Source organism: Mauremys mutica, chromosome 4 (assembly GCF_020497125.1).
Source record: "Mauremys mutica isolate MM-2020 ecotype Southern chromosome 4, ASM2049712v1, whole genome shotgun sequence".
Classification (NCBI taxonomy): Eukaryota; Metazoa; Chordata; order Testudines; family Geoemydidae; genus Mauremys; species Mauremys mutica.
In genome coordinates, this window is record NC_059075.1 from 130294695 (window position 1) to 130308748 (window position 14054).

The 14054-nt window shown below is 50.1% G+C and overlaps 2 protein-coding genes across 3 annotated transcripts in view; both read right to left on the reverse strand.

Moving 5' to 3' along the window:
* Positions 1-13474, reverse strand: part of LOC123369356 (isopentenyl phosphate kinase-like) — a 34456-nt gene extending 20982 nt beyond the window's left edge. Inside the window, exon 1 of the mRNA XM_045014874.1 lies at positions 13296-13474. Coding sequence (XP_044870809.1) covers positions 13296-13456 — 161 coding nt within the window. The 5' untranslated portion in view covers positions 13457-13474. The remainder of the gene's footprint in view (positions 1-13295) is intronic.
* LOC123369342 (maestro heat-like repeat-containing protein family member 7) overlaps positions 1-14054 on the reverse strand; it is a 1253347-nt gene that overhangs the window by 890299 nt on the left and 348994 nt on the right. The gene's annotated exons all lie outside the window — the stretch shown is intronic.

A 14054-nucleotide genomic window follows, 5' to 3' on the forward strand; every position in this document is an offset into this window, starting at 1 on the left:
ATCGTTGCCACGGTTATTGAAATATTCGCACAGAAGTTTTCATAGGAGAATCTCATCGTACTTTGCAGTGCGTGAATTACGCCTCAAAATACTCCTCCAAGGTCAGTATCATTATTCCCATTTGAAAGGTGGGGAAACTGGGCAAAGACAGCAACAAAGTAAGGACTAGAATCCAGGAGTCAATTCCCAGGACCCTGTCAGGGTTTCTTCCCCACTCTGAACTCTGGGGTACAGATGTGGGGACCCACATGGAAGCCCCCTAAGCTTATTTCTACCAGCTTAGGTTAAAACCTGGTACACTGCCACCACCAAGTGACTTACAAGAAACAGGGAAAGGACCACTTGGAGTTCCTCTTCCCCCAAAATATCCCCCCAAACCCTTACACCCCCTTTCCTGGGGAGGCCAGAGAATAATCTCCTAACCAACTGGTTACAAAGTGATCTTTGGACAATGGAAAAATCAGTCAGGTTCTTAAAAGAAGGATTTTATTAAAAAGAAAATCATCTCTGTAAAATCAGGATGGAAAATAACTTCACAGGGTAATCAGATTCAAAGAGCCCAGAGGAACCCCCTCTAGCCTTAGTTCAAAGTTACAACAAAACAGGGATAACCTCCCTCTAGCGAAAGTAAAATTCACCAGTTGAGAAAACAAAGATAACTAATACGCCTTGCCTGGCTGTTACTTACAAGTTTGAAATATGAGAGACTGGTTCAGAAAGATTTGGAGGACATGGATTGATGTCTGGTCCCTCTTAGTCCCAAGAGCGAACAACCCCAAAACAAAGAGCACAAACAAAAGCCTCCCCCCTCCAGATTTGAAAGTATCTTGTCCCCTTACTGGTCCTTTGGGTCAGGTGTGAGCCAGGTTACCTGAGCTTCTTAACCCTTTCCAGGTAAAAGGATTTTGGTGCCTCTGGCCGGGAGGGATTTTATAGTATTGTATACAGGACGGTTGTTACCCTTCCCTTTATAGTTATGACAACCCTGCTCTAACCACCAGACAACACTGCCACCTAGAGGTGGGAATAGAAGCAGGGGCCCTGACACACAACCCTTTGCTCTACTCACTAGAACACACTCCCTCCCAGAACCACAAATAGAACCCAAGGATCCAGAGTGCTGGGGCCCTGCTCTAACCACTAGGTCACCCTCTTTTCTAAAAGTTATAGGTAACAGTTAACTTCATTGAGCTGTCAAGTGACAGGCAGTGTCACAGCCCAGTAAAGTCTCTAATGAAAAGCTTAGCTGGGAAAAAATAAATAAAAGGAAATAAAGTTCTCTCATGGGATCCCCTTCTCTGAGATTCCCAGTTCATCTTTCTGAAATGTACAGGAATCGGCTCTACCAAGATGAGCACCTTTACATTAATCTAAATGTACCCAGCCTATAGGACACTGATTTAACCGATATGGATAAGCTGGTATGGCCCAGGACTCGGTATTGCCAAAACTCATTAGCCAGGCCCCAAAAATCACGAGATTGCTTTTGTAAGGATTTCCTGATTTTTTTAAGCCTTTTCCTTCGCTGTTTGATTTCTGAACCTTTCTAGTGCACTTGGGCCACATTTGCAACCTTTTCTATGCAACCACAAGGGACAGAAATTCACTTTTTAACCAAAAGTGGAGATTCTCACATCATCACATGATACCAGGAGCTGGGCCTTTAAGAAAACTGCCCAAAAGCAAAAGACTTGCAGTAAAATTATGAGCATCAACAACACTGAGGCCTCTGTGTCTGTCTTCTGGATAGTGAGTGCTTCAGAGCAGGGACCGTCATGCACAGCTCCAAGCATGTTATCGGTTGCTCAACCAAAAAATAATAATGCTGCCTTACTGTAAAACTACACTAGAAAAAGAGAGCTGGAAATGCTGCTCTGTGAGACTAGGACATAGCATGAGATGGTCTCGGCCTTCAAGCGCTTACAGTTTAAATAGACAAAGCAGACAAAATGTGGGAGAAAGGAGGTGGTATCATTCCCAGTTCCCACTAGAAAAGGAAACTGAGGTGCAGCCAGATTTAGTGACTTGCCCAAAGGCCACACAAGGAGCCTGGAAATGAACCTGTATCTCCTGAGTCCCAGTCCAGGACCTTACCCACCAGTATACTTCACCATAGCCTCAAAGCTGCTCTAATATTACCGCAGGGCCAGGGCAGAACCAGCTCTGAGATCAGAGTCACAAATGGCTCCACAGGGACTCCACTACCTCCAATGGACCCTGTATCCACTGGGCCCTTCCCATAGCTGGACCCTGTATGCACTGGACACAACTGCAAATCTAGCCCCATGAATTTTAGAAAAAGTGGATTAGGAGGATGCATTAAGTGGCTGCATATAGGACAAGGAGCCAAGAACTCCTAGGTTCTTAACACGTCTTTGCCACCAACTCCCTTTGTGGCAAGTGGACATGGGATGATGTCACTTAATTCATTAGAGCCAAATTTCAAGAACAGTTCCACATCCAGGAGTTTTCATTAAGATCAATGGAAAATCCCAAAACAATACCCCACACTGGAGAACAATGGAGAAGTCACACACACAATTGGGAACAATGAGGATGGCAGACTTGCACATTTGGCCATTAATGTTGGAAGACACTAGGCTAGCGATGTGCAAAGTGTGTTCTTCTTATCTATTAAAGCAATGGTAGAGCCAGAGCATAACACATTTGCTGAAGGATGAAAATCTCAAGAACAATTTTAGGAACATCAGAATCATCCTAAAGAAACAGCCCAATAGTCTACCTAGACTGTTATCCTGCTCCCAAACACGGCCAGCCTTGGATGCTCCAGCAAAACCCCTATAAAACGGCTGATCAGTTGTGTATTATGTAGTGCAGTAGGAAGTATTAGTTCCTGACCCCAGCTGCTGATTAACATATGACCTGATGCATGATGATTGGCCATCCTTGAGGTTCTTATCCAAGCCAGTGTGCCCATAGATATTATTCACGCATTCAGAACCTACCTGAACTATTGGACTCAATGATATCCTGCTGCAGTGAGTTCCACAGGTCAGTACTACTGTGGATTATCTCCTTTTCTCCATTTTAAATTTGATTCCCTTGAAGTTACTTGAGGAAGAAATTATTCTAAAAGAAGACAATGTTCCTGCCCTGCAGAGCCTGCAGTCTAAAGAGGGCACCCCTTTCTGTGAAATGGGCATATTACCCTTCCAAATTCTGCTGCAGAATTAGCTTCCCCAGGCAACTGCATCACACGACCCAGCCCTGGCAAACTGCACTTCCTTCCACCCCCTCCTCATTGGGATGGTCCTCTCTTGCCATGTGTTTATCTTCTCAGCAGCAGCTTGATCAGGATTAAGTATCTTGTGTTCTCCTAAACAAAACCTGGAAGGGATGGATGGCAGCAGGGGGAACAGGTTAAACAAACAGACTAAGCAATTTGATATGCATCATGATGTCTGGCTTGCCAGCATTAGAGCAGTAACAGAGTCTGTGCCAGCCAGTTATGGTGGTGGAGGAGGGCAGGGAGATGAGGAACTGGGCTGAGATCTACTGAATTCATTTCACACCAATTCACTGAGCAGCCATCAGATGGGAAGGAGAACGAACAAAGCCAGTGACAAAACTCTCCATCCCAGCTTCTGGAGCCATCTAGTCCCAAAGGCTAAGCACAGCTGTATCTTTTCAGCTTAACCAAGTGGGAGAGACAAGGTGGGTAAGGTGGTATCTGTATTTGGACCAACTTCTGTGGAAGAGACAAGTTCTTGAGCTCCAGAGAGCTCTTCTGCAGGTCTTGGCCTGTGTTCATCATGTCCTTACTCATGGAGCAAGTGGCCTCCAAGGTTTTTGTCCCCTTGCTGGTATCCATACGAGGAATTAACACATCTAACAGGTTTGTGTTTTGAAGACTCAGGAAGGAAGCATGCCCCACCGAGCAGAGCAGCTTAATCTCAGGGACCCCAGTTTATGCCATTGCTTTTGCACAGGGTCCAAGAAAGGAAGTGACTTCCAAATCCTTTTGTTGCCTGCTGCTTGGAGACCGAATGATGACCTTTGCTCTCCCTGCTGATCTCAGTGATGGCTCCCCAGTGGCGCAGTTGCAGTGCATGGACTTGGCACGTGGAGGGGAGGGCAGGGGTAGTGAAAATGCTGGCTGGAGAGGACATCGTAAAATAACAATCTGGCACTTATTAGCAGCCAAGGCTTATGTCAGACTACTGCAAATATTCACCCCCGACCTTTTCAAGCATGTTTTCTGAGAGAGCCTACACTCATTAAGTGCTACTTGATCCTCTGCTAATGCAGCAATTACGAAAGGACCATGAGGGCTTGTCTGATCAACACCTTGACTGGGAATGGGGCTGCACACTCCCATTCTTCCCAGTGCTGCTTTTCCCCATTTGCCTGGGATGGTCATTAAACCAGCACACTTTTAGGATTCAGAGTGATAGCCATGTTAGTCTGTATCAGCAAAAAGAATGAGGAGTAATTGTGGCACCTTAGAGACTAACAAATTTATTTGGGCATAAGCTTTTGTAGGCTAAAACCCACTTCATCGGATGAATGCAGTGGAAAATACAGTACGAAGATATATATACACAGAGAACATGAAAAAATGGATGTTGCCATACCGGGGAGGGGGGGGTGTGGGGTGTGTGTGTGTGTTCATACTGTACTTTCCACTGCATGCATCCGATGAAGTGGGTTTTAGCCCACGAAAGCTTATGCCCAAATAAATTTGTTAGTCTCTAAGGTGCCACAAGTACTCCTGTTCTTTTTACAGTTTTAGGAGGCGCATTCCAATGGAAACCCAAGCCTGGTCCGGGGCATTTTGCTTTGCTATGGTTGCACAGGCTCAAGGAAGAACCTCAAAACTCCAGGCCTCAGCTCCTTCTGCCCGTCCAAGGAAGCATTGCCACGTGGTGTGAAGGTGATCACTGGGAGGCTCCATTGGCAAAGGACTCTCAGCTACCCAGCGTCTGCAGCAGGCTCCTGTCACCAGATCTCCCCATTGAGGGAGACAGTCTGTGGCAGAGGCAAGCCCAGATCAACCTCCAGAGACAATCAAACCCCAAACTCAGCTGAGATGGGCCCTCTCCATACTGGACTGAGCCAACCCCCCAATTCATACACCCCTAACATAAGTGAAATCCTGCTCAGCCTTCATCTAATCCAGAGGACCCCACTAGCTCAAAACCCTGTCTTCATGCGGAGCCCCACCACGGCCACTGTTCCTCCTGTGGGATTCAACCCAGTGACACCTCCCCAAACGTGAGCCAGAGGGTCACTAGAGTGAGGTTCCCCCAACCCTACTCATGGGCTGCCCCCTCCCCTGGGGTCCCAGCCCCAGCAGTGCAGACACAGCGCAGGACACTCCTTGGCACTGTCCTTATCGTAACATTTTTTTAGTCTTTGTAGCTTAAAAGCCACAGAAAACCACAAACTCCGAACATCACACACATTCTGTTCTGTGGATGAGGGGAAAGCAGTGGATGTGCTATTTCTGGACTTTAGCAAAAGCTTTTGATACAGTCTCCCACAGTATTCTTGCCAGCAAGTTAAAGAAGTATGGGCTGGATGAATGGACGGTAAGGTGGATAGAAAACTGGCTAGATGGTCGGGCTCAACGGGTAATGATCAATGGTTCCATGTCTAGTTGGCAGCCGGTATCAAGTGGAGTGCCCCAAGGGTCGGTGCTGGGGCCGGTTTTGTTCAATATCTTCATTAACGATCTGGAGGATGGTGTGGACTGCACCCTTAGCAAGTTTGCAGATGACACTAAACTGGGAGGAGTGGTTGATATGCTGGAGGGTAGGGATAGGATACAGAGGGACCTAGACAAATTAGAGGATTGGGCCAAAAGAAATATGATGAGGTTCAACAAGGACAAGTGCAGAGTCCTGCACTTAGGACGGAAGAATCCCATGCACTGCTACAGACTAGGGACCGAATGGCTGGGCAGCAGTTCTGCAGAAAAGGACCTAGGGGTTACGGTGGACGAAAAGCTGAATATGAGTCAACAGTGTGCCCTTGTTGCCAAGAAGGCTAATGGCATTTTGGGTTGTATAAGTAGGGGCATTTCCAGCAGATCGAGGGATGTGATCATTCCTCTCTATTCAGCACTGGTGAGGCCTCATTTGGAGTACTGTGTCCAGTTTTGGGCCCCACACTACAAGAAGGATGTGGATAAACTGGAGAGAGTCCAGCGGAGGGCAACAAAAATGATTAGGGGGCTGGAGCACATGACTTATGAGAGGCTGAGGGAACTGGGATTGTTTAGCCTGCAGAAGAGAAGAATAAGGGGGGATTTGATAGCTGCTTTCAACTACCTGAAATGGGGTTCCAAAGAGGATGGATCTAGACTGTTCTCAGTGGTAGAAGATGACAGAACAAGGAGTAATGGTCTCAAGTTGCAGAGGGGGAGGTTTAGGTTGGACATTAGAAAAACTTTTTCACTAGTAGGGTGGTGAAGAACTGGAATGGGTTACCTAGGGAGGTGGTGGAATCTCCTTCCCTAGAGGTTTTTAAGGTCAGGCTTGACAAAGCCCTGGATGGGATGATTTAGTTGGGTTTGGTCCTGCTTTGAGCAGGGGGTTGGACTAGATGACCTCCTGAGGTCCCTTCCAACCCTGAGATTCTATGATTCTATGATTCTCAGACACACCACGATAACAAATTGTTTTCCCCTTTATGCCTTAGAATTTAATTTAGCTTTGCCAAGAAAAGCCGGTGGAATGGCAGCAGCCCTGCCAGCTATAACCACACTCCAAGGCTGCCTCACTGAGTGCTGGTCATACATCTGAGCGCAATGGTCAGGGATTGCACTGGCCTTGGTTAGATGTGGGTCAGCGACAGCATGGGAGACATGGAATACAACGAGCACTGAGTTAGAACTGCTTCTCACCACAGGGGGTCTGCACACAACTCCTTCTATGCATAGCTAGAAACACCCTCCGTGTGGGCTAGCCCAGGTCACATCATGCGCTTCCCTGAAAACAGCGGCCCCCATACTGAAAAAGCAGAGTGGCCAGTTGACGTAAACTGGCACAGCCTGCAGCATATTCAAAGCCATAGGCACCGACTCTGTGGGTGCTCCCGGAGCTGGAGCACCCACGGGGAAAAATTGGTGGGTGCAGCAGCTCCCCCCCACCCACCCCATATCACCTCCGCCTCCTCCCTTGAGGGCCCGGTGTCCCCGCTTCTCCCCCAAGCTCCCAGCGCTTGCTGCTGCGGAACAGCTGTTTCACGGCAGCAAGCGCTGGGAGAGAGGGGGAACACGGCACGCTCGGGGAAGAGGCGAGCCCGAGGCAGGGATTTGGGGAAGGGGTTGGAATGGGGGCAGGGCCGGAGGTATGTGGTGGGGGGGTCGAGCACCCACTGGCACTGTGAAAAGTTGGCGCCTATGTTCAAAGCCTGTCATGCTGGAAGACGTCTAGATTTGCGTCACAAGCCACATGAATGGGAGGACTCGGAAGTGCCATACTACATATTGTGACGCTCTGTACTAAGAGGGAACACCCTACACCCACATGTTCATCTTTAAAAAAAACCGGTGTGGTATCTAATGCAAAGTTTGTCATGTTGAGTGTCTTCGGAAGGCTCATGATGCACTGAGCATTGTTGTTATAATGATGTTATAGTAATGGTTACAGTGAGGTTATAGGTTATAATTTCATGTATATAGTTATGAGGCTGAGAATGTGTCCTCATGGCTTAAAGCAAGCCCAGGCAAAAACCCCAAGAACAGAGGGGCAGTTCGCACTTTGTCAGGACATGGATGGGACAAACCCAGCCCAGCCTCACAGGAACAATGGACACTGGCTTAGGCAGCAACAATCTGTTAGACCCTCGAGGGAGTCACCCCCCTTCCTTTGGTCAGTTTGGGACTGCAATGAGGTAATGCTCACCTGACTCTGAAGGGGAGGTGTGTGGGGGGGGCAAAGCCAGGAGGAAAGAAAGAACATGATAAAAGGGAGAGGCATTTTGCCATGCTCTCTCTCTCTTCCTCCTACATCTACAGACACCACCACCACTCGACTGAAGCGCTGATCAAAGGGGAGAGCCTGGCTGAAAAGTAACCAGCCAGCTTGTGGTGAGAAACATTTATGTTTGTAAGGGCACTGAAAGTGTTAAGAACAGCTTAGAATGCGTTTTGCTTTTATTTCATTTGATCAAATCTGACTTCTTGTGCTTTGACTTATAATCACTTAAAATCTATCTTTATAGTTAATAAATGTTTGTTTATTCTACCTGAAGCAGTGTGTTTGGTTTGCAGTGTGTCGGAGGTTCCCCTTGGGATAACAAGCCTGGTACATATCAATTTCTTTGTTAAACTGACAAACTTATATAAACTTGCAGCATCCAGATAACTGGACACTGCAAGATGGGGGTTCCTAGGGTTGTGTCTGGGACCGGAGATATTGGCTAGTGCCATTCGCTTGCAAGTAGCTGGGAGCAGCTGACATGCCAGCGGCTGTACGTTAACAGCCCAGGAGTGGGGGTTCTCACAGCAGAGCATGCTAAGGCTGGCTCCCAGAGTCAAGGATTGGAGTGACCTAGCAGATCCAGGTCCAGACAACACCAAAGGGGAATGTCACACATAGCAATTCACAGGTGTCAGAGATGGAAAGGGCCTGTCCACCTCCTCCTGGAGCCAACACAGGATTGTTCCCTACAGGACAGTCCCTTAGGTTTGGTGTGGAATAGTTTTAAAGTCGCAAGCATTTGGGATTCCAGCACTTCCCATGGAGAGGCCGATACATCTCATTGTCAGCCTAGATCTCCCAATAGTCAGCCCAAACATTCCCGATCGTACCATTATCCCATTATACTTAGTTATGCCCCCGTGACCCACCCTAAATCATTCCTCTCCTGCCCTGGTGTTAACACCTGCCAGGAATTCCTAGACTGCTGCCATAACCCCTGTATCACTGCTTACCGACAGTCAGCTCTTTTCACCTTTCATCATGAGTCGCTCTCTGCACTGCTGGCTCTTCCCTGAAGTCCACCATGAGGCTACTGTAGGAAGCCAAACTGGAACCTGGATTCAATCAGCTTCTAAACCAGGGGTAGGAAACCTATGGCACGTGTGCCGAAGGCGGCACGTGAGCTGATTTTCAGTGGCACTCACACTGCCTGGGGCCTGGCCACCAGTCTGGGGGGCTCTGCATTTTAATTTAATTTTAGATGAAGCTTCTTAAACGTTTTAAAAACCTTATTTACTTTACATACAACGATAGTTTAGTTATATATTATAGACTTAGAGAAAGAGACCTTCTAAAAACATTAAAATTATTACTGGCACATGAAATCTTAAATTAGAGTGAATAAATGAAGACTCGGCACACCGCTTCTGAAAGGTTGCCGACCCCTGTTCTGAAACATCTTAATGTGATCTGGGGGCCATTCCTGTTCAGGGCCCAGTGGTGCACTAGTGGGAAGTGTCTAGGGACCTCTTGTTAAAATCCAGCCATCATTTTTGCAGGGAAGATTGGGCGATCACTTTACCAATGCTGGAGCCCCACCCCCTGGATGCTGCTAATTCATTCCTAGCAGGGATGGCTCGTCTCTGGGGCTCCTACCTGCATTTCCCCCACTCTGCCTTTGGAATGGAACTGATTGCAGGTGTCTAGTAATACCACTCTTTGTCCAGAGGACTGTCCTGTTCAGCTCCCCTACAATTTCATTGTTCCTCTTGCTTCATTTCCAGAGTGGAACACTGTGCTATACTTGGAATATTTTCAGGTGCAAAACATTTATGGCCAAAAGACACTTACGAGTCTGTTAGCCAAGGAGTGACCTTTCTTCTCATTTTTGTTGATGGGGGCAATAAATAAATTCCCCTGGCAATCGCCCCCCTCCCCAATCCTTGGGGGTCTATCACTGGCTAAAGGGGAATATTTTTGTGGAAGCCTTATGTTAAAATACTGGCAGCTCAGGCTGCCTGATGTGCCTTATGAGCTCTATCCAGGAATCGCTTCCTTCCCCCACTGAAACGGGGCAGCAGTTTGGTACAGCACAGCAATACATCGGGACAGGACCGGGGAAGAAGTGAGGAAAAATCCCGTATGCAACTGAAACACACAGGAATTGTAGGGAGGCAGAATGCAACTGCCCAAGGTGGAATCTGGCCAGGACACCTGGCCTGACACCCTTACTCCTGCCAAAAGTGCTAAGGGGGTCTGTAATGACCACAGGGGCTTTGGTTTTATAGTGCATCCAAAGGGCAGCACCCCCGGGGCATTGCTCCAGTCTTGGAACAAAAGGAAGGGTGCCCCCTACTGACTTAAAAGCATATTGGGTTTTCTTTGGTGGCCTCCCATCCAAGTACTAACCCAGCCCATCCCCACATAGCCTGCAAGGTTTCTGGATTGCAGCTTGAGGTTAAATGGCTACAGGCCACTAAAAATGTGACCCTAAAATGTTCAGACCAAGATACACCTGGCCCGTTTGCTCAATTTATTCATTTCAACCCAGTTCCCTAGTGCGCAGTGCCCATGCCATCCTGCGATGAGCCTGCCAGACATCTGGCTGACTGGGCCTGGCACCCTCCCAGAGGCAGCTGCAGGATTTAGTCACTTCCGGCAGCTCCCTCCCCACTTGTGCCAAGTCAGATAGGAACATGCCGGATCCAGGGAGGTCAAAGAAGCAGAGTAGTGAGAAGGCCCAGGGTGAGGGGATAAGGGCAGGCAAGATCCCACTCAGTGCCACTAATTCCTCGACCCAGCATGCCCAGTGTGAGAAGATGCCCACACCTACACACATGGTGTACCATGGCTCATGTGGGCCAATAGCAGGAGGGTGCGCAAGTGCCCGGAGCCATTTCTGCCAGCAGCGCACAGGGGAGCTCCCAACCCACGGCAGTGCAGTAGATGCTGCTGGGTGAGTGGTCACCCTCCCAATGATCCAGAGATAAGCATGGATAAGCCAGGCTCCAAGCACCCTTCTAGCCCCGATCTCATGGTGACTGACAGCCACTGGGCAGAGATGGATCCCCTCCCCCACGCTCACCTTGCAGCACTGCACTGCCGGCTATCTGGCATTGGGCAAGGGGTGCCATCTTCCTCTGGAAGATCAGGGACTAGCAGCTTGTGGAGCCAGCTTCCCAGAGCTTGGGGGTGGCTGACCAGGGCAGGATACAGGGCTAAGTGTTACAGTTACCGAGTGCCTTACACACAGCTAGGCTCGCTAGACTCCTGGGCCCATCTACTATGACAGGAGGTGGGGTGAGAGCACACCATGTATGGGGCTTTGCAATGTCTATGTTTGCATTAGTGCCACAAGAACATATTGTCTTTGGTGGGAACACTGAGCAGAGCTGGAGGTTGCGTTCAGCGTATTGAGACTGCATCACCAGGGTTTGTCTGGAGGCTGCTATCACAGAGGTAACAGCCTGCAGATGCTGCTGGCTATGGAGAAGTTGCCCAATCTCACACCCGGTTCTCTAGCATTTAAGGTTTGCCTAAACAAACGTTCTTCATAGCAAGCTTAGGCTCGCTCATCCCACTGCTCCGCTGATGCCCCTCAACCTCGACCATGACCTCTAGATTCCTATCTCCAAGCCTCTTTTCACACTGCTCCTTATTCTTCGAACAGCCGCCCTCATCTGAAAATCCCCTTCCTCTGCCCCCACGTCTCCTTATAACCAGACAGGGCACAACCCCAAACCCCAGATCCAAACAACATCAATGTGCGAAAGCCACTCCCAGATCCTAATTTTGTGCCCATCTTTACTTCAGCCCCATCCCTCCCCTTCCACTGTCTGCTCCTACCCTTGGGTCCCATCCAAAGTTCCTTAAACCTGAGAGAACCACACCACAGTGACCTAACTCAGGGTATGTCAACACTGCACACTAAGCCCCAGCTCTGGTTCAGGGTGGAGCCCAGTCCCCCTTCCGTCCACACACAAATTAGTCTGACTCAGGTCAGTAAGCACTCAGGACCCTGGTCCTAGAAGCTTGCTGCGGGGAGTGGTCAGAGTGAGAGTCCTGCTGTGCCTCAGGGCCAAGCCCTGTCATTTTGCAGTGTGGACATCGGTCAAACTGCAGACCCGAGTCACAAGATCTGCATAGCACAGTGTGGATGCGTTAGCACAGCTGCGAGACCCAGGCCCAGCAATTGTAAGCCCAGGTTTACAATGCAGTGTGGACGCTTGGAAACACGGACTCCACAAGCCTGGGTCCTGTAGACCCTGGGTTTACAATGAAGTGTGGACGCTTGGATAAGAACATAAGAACGGTCACACTGGGTAAGACCAAAGGCCCATCTAGCCCAGTATCCTGTCTTCTGACAGTGGACAATGCCAGGTGCCCCAGAGGGAATGAACAGAACAGAGAATCATCAAGTGATCCATCCCCCGTCACCCATTCCCAGCTTCTGGCAAACAGAAGCCAAGGACACCCTCCCTGCCATTGCATACAAACAACCTAAGATTGCACCACTAAAGTCTTATCGCTAATGATCCAAAGCAAGACAAATTTGAACCCAGGCCTCAAGACAGAAGGCCACTCTATTAATCCAATGTATTGTCTAGTCTGCTTATACTAGAATTTTTGTTTGGTTGGTTTGTTCTGAATGTAAACATGCTGACTTTCTTGGTCAGTATTTTGAAACAAGTGTACCCATTCTATTGGCTATCTGCATTATAATAAGGAAGGCGTGTGTTTATTTTCAATTTCTTCTCATTCTGTAGCCTAGCAAAGCTGGAAACGCTGCAGGGCTATGGTGCCGCATAACTAACCCCTCTTGCCAGTGAAGCAAGACTGACTCCAAAGTCCTCTGGACCTGATTTTTGGTGAGATGGTGTTTTAAATTCTGGGAGGAATGTAAAGCGAAGAAGGTAAATCAGAAGGGAGTGGGAGACAGGTTTCAGGGCTCTGAATGGCAAATCAAGACCCCCACCACCTCATAGAAACTAAGAGAAAGTTAAAAATCTCTAGCAGCTCCAGTCATAGCACGTTCCAATAAAATAAGGCAAAGTGTCTAGTAGTTAGATCATGGGACAAGGCATCAGGACTCTTGGGTTCTATACACAACTTACATGGATACACGTGTTTAGAGCAGTGTAACACCTGCCTCCCCAGGGACTGCAGTGAGATTGACCAAGGAACAGAGCCACTCCCCTCCTCTAGGGGCTCTCATTTCTCCTCATCCCGGCTGTTCCGGGATCAGCAATGGGGAGCCCCCTGTGTCCTTCACCCCGGGGCCTGAGCCCGAGCCTCGTTCCCTGGCTCGGATCCCCGCTGGGGGGTTGTGCCTTGAGAGAGCTGGGGTGGGTGGGAACAGGGCCGGGCCGGGCGAGCTCCCCGGACGCCGGCAGGGCCGCCTCCTACCCTGCTCCGTGCACCACAATGCAGCTTCCGGCGCCAGCTCCGCACAGCCCCCGCACGATGCCCGCCGCCCGCCGCAGGGACTCGGCCCGCAGCGTCTCCAGCTGGTTCTTCTCCGTCAGCGCGCTGCCCCCCAGCTTCACGATGCAGCCCACGGCAGGCATGGGGCGCTCGCCCCACACACAGCCACTCTGCCCCCGGCCCGCCCCGCCCCCACATACAGCCACTCCCCCACCGCAACCACCCCACACACAACCAACCCCCCCCCCGCCCCACACACAGCCACTCCGCCCCCCGGCCCGCCCCCACATACAGCCACCCCCCCCCCCGCAACCACCCCACATACAACCAACCCCCCCCCCCAGTCCCACACACAGCCACTCCGCCCCCCGGCCCGGCCCGCCCCCGCATACAGCCACTCCCCCCCCCCGCAACCACCCCACATACAACCAACCCCCCCCCCAGTCCCACACACAGCCACTCTGCCCCGGCCCGCCCCGCCCCCACATACAGCCACTCCCCCACCGCAACCACCCCACTCACAACCAACCCCCCCCGCCCCACACACAGCCACTCTGCCCCGGCCCGCCCCGCCCCCACATACAGCCACTCCCCCCCCCACCCACCCCACATACAACCAACCCCCCCCCGACACACACACAGCCACTCCCCCCCCCCGGGTGACATCATTTCCCTGCACCATTAACCCTTCGCACGCCCCCGCAGAAGCTCGCCTGGTGCTCGGAGAATCGGCCTCGCTGC